Raw genomic sequence first — 7,860 nt, 5'->3', positions numbered from 1 at the left:
TTCATAGTGATGATTAATATGATCAATAATCTTTGATAGACATTTTACACATGCTGATATGTTCCACATCAATAATATAATCCACGTGAACCTGTTAAATGATTTATACACTATTTAAAAGATCATATTTGTAAATTTTACAATCTTATATTTTTTCATTGACAACGTGGATAATCATTAGATTATTATAGTATATATCTATATACGTATATATTTCTCCATAAATAAGAGTAAAGTGATTTAGTTATAAGTGATAACATGATTACAACAACAGAGTAAACATTATATCATCCAGGTTATATTCATAGTGATGATTAATATGATCAATAATCTTTGATAGACATTTTGCACATGCTGATATGTTCCACATCCATAATATAATCCACATGTTAAATGCAAGTAACGATAAAGTTTCATCAAACTAAATAATCTAATCCAGAAGTAGAAAATAAGAACATTAGACCATCACTGTCTGTATCAGTGCTAGTCTTGCTCGCCAGACGAAAGTTGTGTGTGTGTTGGTTGGGGGGGGGGGGGGGTTGAGGTCGACTGCAGCATCATGATGAACCACACTAAACACTCCTGTTTACTTCAGCTCACACAACTCAGCTGTGTTTCCAACAGACCAAATCCTGAGTCCAGCATGTAGAGGCTGAGTGAAGGAGGTCTGGACTCTGTGGATCAGAGTCATGGTTTCAGTGACGCTGTAGAAAGACAGAATACCTGCCCTGTGATCCAGGTACACTCCTATTCTGGAGGACCGAGGACCTGAGACGGAGGTACTTTTACTGTTATGTATGAATGTATAACCACCACTGGAGCAGGTTAATGACCAGGATTTGTCATTGAATCCAAATTTACATTCAGGCCCTGGCCCTGTTCTCTTGATGTTCTTGTAGGAAACTGCTATAAAAACTCCACCACTCCACTCCACCTCCCAGTAACAACGTCCTGTCAGACCCTCTGGACTCAGGACCTGCTCCCATCTAGTGAATCTGTCTGGATGACTTGGATATGACTGGTCCACACTCATCGAAGTTACTTTTCTGTTCCTGTCACTCAGTAACAAACGTGTGTTTGCTGTGTTTGAATCCAAAATGATTTGTTTTGAAAATCTCCAGAACTCAGCTCTGGTCTGAGGTTCTCTCTGCAGGAAAACCTCCAATATGAAAACACACTCCTCATTGAGAACAGCCTGCAGTTTGTCTCTGGCCTTTGACACTACTGCTGTCACTTCCTTATAATCTGGTCGCTTGATGGTGGGTAACTTCTTTGCTTCACCCAGATGAGACAGAGAGGGGTAGTTGTTTAGGAAGTGGAGGTGGTCCTCTGTGATTGACAGCTGCTCCAGACCAGAGTCTTTCCTCCTCAGCTCAGTGATCTCCTGCTGCAGCTTCTCCTCCAGCTCTTTGACTCGACTCACTTCAGTTTCCTGTTGAGATCTGATCTGCTGCTTCACCTCAGACCTTCTCTTCTCAATGAGTTGGATCAAGTGGGTGAAGGTCTTCTCACTGTTACTAACAGCTTCATCAGCAGAGAGGTTGATGGCCTCCGCCTCCTGTTGAAGCACCTTCACATCTTTCTCTCTGTCCTGGATTCTCTGTTGGATCTTTTGACGACTCAGCCCGAGCTCCTTCTGTTTCTCAGCCCTTTCTGCTGCAGCTGAGACTGTGTCGTGGCCTTTGTGTTCATCCATGGAGCAGAGAGAACAGATACACTGCTGATCGGTGCGGCAGAAGATCTTTATCACCTCATTATGGCGAGGGCAGATGTTCTCCAGAAGTTTAGAAGAGGCTTGGACCAGCGTGTGTTTCTTCAGTGGAGCTACGTCGTAGTGAGGCTGAAGGTGCTGCTCACAGTAAGAGGCCGTACACACCAGACAGGACTTGACGGCTTTCAGCTTCCTCCCAGTGCAGTAGTCACAGGCCACGTCTCCTGGTCCAGCGTAGGAGTGATCAGCTGAAGCAGCTTTCAGTCCGACCTTCTTCAGTTCCTCCACTAACTCTGCTAACATGGTATTTTTCACCAGGGCTGGCCTCGGTGTGAAGCTCTGTCTGCACAGAGGACAGCTGCATGTCTTCCTCTGATCATCTTCACCCCAGTGGTTTTTAATACAGCTCATACAGTAGCTGTGTCCACAGGGAATAGTCACCGGCTCCTTTAGAAGATCCAGACAGATCGAACATTTCCATTTTTCTTGATCCAGCTGAATCATTTGCTGCGCCATCTCTCTTCAAGGACTGAATGTCGGTAAGTTTCACTTTCTGTTTCCAAGAATGGAGCTGTTCACTGAGCCACACAAGCTCTGACACGTCACTGATTTCCTCCCCTCTGCAGAGAGGAGGGTGTGTGAGAGCGGAGGGAACAGTGAACAGGCTGAAATCTGATAGCAGGAGGAGGAGGGAGAGGTCGTCAGGCTGGTGTGTGTCAGGAAGAGGAGCAGAGAGTTAGAATATCGTCTCTACACATGGAGCCTGTGTAACTGTCATAAAGCAGCTGGTGATTGACTCAAACTCAGAGATCAGACAGGAAACCAAGTCAAAGTTCAACATCATAGTCTTTAATGAAGTCTGAGCTCAGACATGCGACGCCTTTAAAAAGAAGTAAATAAAACAGGTGAGGAGCAACAAACAGGAAACAAATCACATCATCAGACTGAAGCAGCATTGCAGCAGTGGTTGGAACCGTTTTGGAACCTTGAATAAATTGAATGAACCTTGAATATAAATGAAATCTGAATATATTGACTGAAACTTGAATATATGGAATGAACTCTGAATATTGAATGAAACTTGAATATATGGAATGAACTCTGAGTATTGAATGAAACTGAATATATGGAATGAACGTTTAATATATGGAATTAACTCTGAATATTGAATGAAACTTGAATATATAGAATGAAACTCTGAATACATTGAATGAAACTCTGAATATATTGAATGAGTTTCGCTTTGACTGAGCTGTGAGGTGTTTTACAACAAGTGTTGTGTCTTATCTTTCTTGTGTGTAGAGAAAAGAAAGAAAGAGAGGAAGAAAGAGGAGGACAAAGCACAGGGAGTATAGCAAGAGAAAGAAATAGGGGAAATGTGACAGATAGTTGTTTTTGGTCTTTTGTCTCTTGTGTTCTTTGATTCTGTTTTATTTTGAAGTTCTACTGATAGCACCCTCTTCAGAGCTGCAGCGTCCTCCAGCGCCACCATCAGAGCTGCAGCTTCCTCTGCGGCGCATTCGAGACTGCAGCTTTCTCCTGCGCCCCCTCCTGAGCTGCAGCTTTCTCCTGCTCCCCCTCCCGAGCTGCATCGTTCTCCTGGGCCCCCTCCCGAGCTGCATCGTTCTGCGGCGCCCCCTCCTGAGTTGCATCTTTCTCCTGGGCCCCCTCCTGAGCTGCATCGTTCTCCTGTGCCCCCTCCTGAGCTGCATCGTTCTCCTGCGCCCCCTCCTGAGCTGCATCGTTCTCCTGCGCCCCCTCCTGAGCTGCATCATTCTCCTGGGCCCCCTCCTGAGCTGCATCGTTCTCCTGCGCCCCCTCCTGAGCTGCATCGTTCTCCTGTGCCCCCTCCTGAGCTGCATCGTTCTCCTGCGCCCCCTCCTGAGCTGCATCGTTCTCCTGGGCCCCCTCCTGAGCTGCATCGTTCTCCTGCGCCCCCTCCTGTGCCCCCTCCTGAGCTGCATCGTTCTCCTGTGCCCCCTCCTGAGCTGCATCGTTCTCCTGCGCCCCCTCCTGAGCTGCAGCGTTCTCCTGTGCCTCCTACTGAGCTGCAGTGTTCTCCTGCACCCCCTCCTGAACTGCAGCGTTCTGCGGCGCCCCCTCCTGAGCTGCAGCGTTCTCCTGTACCCCCTCCTGAGCTGCAGCATTCTCCTGTACCCCCTCCTGAGTTGCAGCGTTCTCCTGTACCCCCTCCTGAGCTGCAGCATTCTCCTGCACCCCTTCCTGAGCTGCAGCGTTCTCCTGCGGCCCTTCCTGAGCTGCAGGCTTCTCCTGCGCCCCCTCCTGAGCTGCAGGAGAACCTCCTGAGCTGCAGCGTTCTCCTGCACCCCCCCTCCCCCCCCCCCCCGAGCTGCATCGTTCTCCTGCTCCCCCTCCTGAGCTGCATCGTTCTCCTGCACCCCCTCCTGAGCTGCATCGTTCTCCTGTACCCCCTCCTGAGCTGCACCGTTTTCCTGCACCCCCTCCTGAGCTGCATCGTTCTCCTGTACCCCCTCCTGAGCTGCATCGTTCTCCTGCACCCCCTCCTGAGCTGCATCGTTCTCCTGTACCCCCTCCTGAGCTGCAGCTCTCCTGCAAACATCTTCAGAAGTGACTGATGGAGAGGAAACGTGTTAAAGCAAATTATTTTTACAAAGAATGGGACGTTTGCTGACTGTGAGATGATTTATTTATTTGTATAATGTTGATCAATAAGTTTTTAGTGCTCCCTAAATCTGTGACCAGGTAACAACACTTCAATGCACACAGACAACAGAGTTAACATTAAATAATCCATTATATTCATAATGATGATTAACATGATCAATAGTCTTTGATAGACACTTTGCACATGCTAATATTTTCCACATCCATAATATAAACCACATGAACCTGTTTATTTGTATGATGTTGTACAGTAAGTTTTTATACCTGTTCCTCCAAACTGACCAAGTAACAACACGTCAATCCACTTTAACCTGTTCACGCAGGCCCCCTAGTGGTTGGGACGCCGGCGTCCCAAATCAATAACACATGAACGGCGTTCTTAATATAACGAAAAGTAGGCATGCTGTAATGAAAACTCCACCACAGACCTTTTAAGGACACTTTCTTTTTTCACTGAAAATGTCTCAAACAATATCAGACTACGGCAGCCCACGAGCGACGTCACGTCAACAACAAAGGTGATTTAAACATATATGTACCATCTGTACACCTCTTCTTTCACCACCAAAAAATCGTATACTGTCATATAAACAAAAGCCTCCTGAGCTGCAGCGTTCTCCTGTGCCCCCCCCCCCCCCCCCGAGCTGCATCGTTCTCCTGTGCCCCCTCCTGAGCTGCAGCGTTCTCCTGCGCCACCTCCTGAGCTGCAGCGTTCTCCTGCGCCCCTTCCTGAGCTGCATCGTTCTCCTGTGCCCCCTCCTGAGCTGCAGCGTTCTCCTGCGCCCCCTCCTGAGTTGCAGCGTTCTCCTGCTCCCCCTCCTGAGCTGCAGCATTCTCCTGCGCCCCCTCCTGAGCTGCAGAGTTCTCCTGCGCCCCTTCCTGAGCTGCAGCGTTCTCCTGCGCCCCCTCCTGAGCTGCAATTGTTCTCCTGCGCCCCCTCCTGAGCTGCAATTGTTCTCCTGCGCCCCCTCCTGAGTTGCATCATTCTCCTGTGCCCCCTCCTGAGCTGCAGCGTTCTCACACCCCTTCCTGAGCTGCATCATTCTCCTGCACCCCCTCCTGAGCTGCATCATTCTCCTGCGCACCCTCCTGAGCTGCAGCGTTCTCCTGTTCCCCCTCCTGAGCTGCAGCATTCTCCTGCACCCCCTCCTGAGTTGCATCATTCTCCTGCGCCCCCTCCTGAGCCGCAGCGTTCTCCTGCGCCCCCTCCTGAGCCTCAGCGTTCTCCTGCGCCCCCTCCTGAGCCGCAGCGTTCTCCTGCGCCCCCTCCTGAGCTGCAGCGTTCTCCTGCGCCCCCTCCTGAGCCGCAGCGTTCTCCTGCACCCCCTCCTGAGCTGCAGCGTTCTCCTGCACCCCCTCCTGAGCTGCAGCGTTCTCCTGCACCCCCTCCAGAGCTGCATCGTTCTCCTGTGCCCCCTCCTGAGCTGCATCGTTCTCCTGCGCCCCCTCCTGAGCAGCGTTCTCCTGCGCCCCCTCCTGAGCCGCAGCGTTCTCCTGCGCCCCCTCCTGAGCCGCATCGTTCTCCTGCACCCCCTCCTGAGCTGCAGCGTTCTCCTGCACCCCCTCCTGAGCTGCAGCGTTCTTTGGCACCCCCTCCTGAGCTGCAGCGTTCCGCGGTGCCCCCTCTTGTGCTGCAGCGTTCTCCTGCACCCCCTCCTGAGCTGCAGCGTTCTCCTGCACCCCCTCCTGAGCTGCAGCGTTCTTTGGCACCCCCTCCTGAGCTGCAGCGTTCCGCGGTGCCCCCTCTTGTGCTGCAGCGTTCTCCAGCACCCCCTCCTGAGCTGAAGCGTTCTCCTGCGCCCCCTCCTCAGCTGCAATTGTTCTCCTGCGCCTCCTCCTGAGTTGCATCATTCTCCTGTGCCCCCTCCTGAGCTGCAGCGTTCTCACACCCCTTCCTGAGCTGCATCATTCTCCTGCTCCCCCTCCTGAGCTGCAGCGTTCTCCTGTTCCCCCTCCTGAGCTGCAGCATTCTCCTGCACCCCCTCCTGAGTTTCATCGTTCTCCTGCGCCCCCTCCTGAGCTGCAGCGTTCTCCTGCGCCCCCTCCTGAGCCGCAGCGTTCTCCTGCGCCCCCTCCTGAGCTGCAGCGTTCTCCTGCGCCCCCTCCTGAGCCGCAGCGTTCTCCTGCACCCCCTCCTGAGCCGCAGCGTTCTCCTGCACCCCCTCCTGAGCTGCAGCGTTCTCCTGCACCCCCTCCTGAGCTGCAGCGTTCTCCTGCGCCCCCTCCTGAGCTGCATCGTTCTCCTGCGCCCCCTCTTGAGCTGCAGACTTCTCCTGCGCCCCCTCTTGAGCTGCAGACTTCTCCTGTGCCCCCTCCTGAGCTGCATCGTTCTGCGGCACCCCCTCTTGAGCTGCAGCATTCTCCTGCTCCCACTCCTGAGCTGCAGCGTTCTCCTGCTCCCACTCCTGAGCTGCAGTGTTCTCCTGCACCCCCTCCTGAGCTGCAGCGTTCTCCTGTGCCCCCTCCTGAGCTGCATCGTTCTCCTGCACCCCCTCCTGAGCTGCAGCGTTCTAAAACAACTCGTTGTGTTATTATCTCATAGCGTGGTGAATGTGCAGCTCACAACTTGTCCACCAGAGCGTTGTGGAGTTGTTGGATTGTGTATTTGATGAGTTTGATGAGGGAAACCAAGAAATCCCATAATGAGCCTCCGTAGCGTAGCTCTGAGCAGCTCACGGCTCTGCTCCGCCGTTCTAAAAACAACATGCACCCATAATTAAAGGTGATGAAGCTACTGCTGTGACTATAGGGATTATGGTGAGAGGAGGATCTGACTAAATGTTGAACTGTCCCTTTAATCCGATCAAGTAAATATTGATTTGATTGATTTTTCTCTGCATAGTAAAATAAAGTAGGAGAGAGATTCAGCTGGGACACGACGCACTCATCTGCTTCAAAATCTGCCAACTATATGTCAGCCAGAAGGTGTGTGTGTGTGTGTGTGTGTGTGTGTGTGTGTGTGTGTGTGTGTGTGTGTGTGTGTTGGTGTGTGTGTGTGTGTGTGTGTGTGTGTGTGTGTTGAGTCAGGACACACCCTGAGCACCAGTGTTTTCAGTGTGTGTGTGCAGTAAATGCCACCAGTGTAAACAGGAAGTAGACGATGTAGAGACGGTCGTCATCATCCTGCTGCAACCGAGCTTAGACCGGCCCAGTGTGTGTGTGTGTGTGTGTGTGTGTGTGGATCAGTAAAGTTAATGGAGCATAAATGAGGTAAAGTTGTGTTTGTTCCTTGAGGCAGATGTGATTAAATGTCACCATGACTTCTTATATTTCCTACCAGCAAAATGGAGCTGCTGCAGCTGCTTCCAGATGTTTCCAGATGTTTCCAGCTGCAGCAACAACATGTTTATAATATAATTATTTAATATTTGAAGCTTCAACTTCACAAATGAGTTGAAACTAAAAATCTGTTTTAGTTTTATGAGTCTTAGTTTTTTTCTTATGGCCCAGTTATTGAACCCTTTAACTCACGTAGCCGATCTGTCGACCAGATGCTGAACCAT

At 50.9% G+C, this 7,860-nt stretch overlaps 1 protein-coding gene across 1 annotated transcript; it reads right to left on the bottom strand.

Annotated features, from left to right (window-relative positions):
• Positions 1-586: 586 nt before the first annotated feature.
• On the bottom strand, positions 587-2,259 carry LOC146973974 (tripartite motif-containing protein 16-like). Its single transcript, XM_085796958.1, has one exon. The coding sequence runs from the start codon at positions 2,225-2,227 to the stop codon at positions 587-589; it is 1,641 nt and encodes a 546-aa protein (XP_085653084.1). The 5' UTR covers positions 2,228-2,259.
• Positions 2,260-7,860: the final 5,601 nt, after the last annotated feature.

Source organism: Trachurus japonicus, chromosome 14 (genome assembly GCF_045865225.1).
Source record: "Trachurus japonicus isolate A0001 chromosome 14, Traja_1.0".
NCBI classification, from domain to species: domain Eukaryota; kingdom Metazoa; phylum Chordata; class Actinopteri; order Carangiformes; family Carangidae; genus Trachurus; species Trachurus japonicus.
Note: the sequence above shows the minus strand (reverse complement) of the source record. Positions and strands in the feature narration are given on the sequence as shown.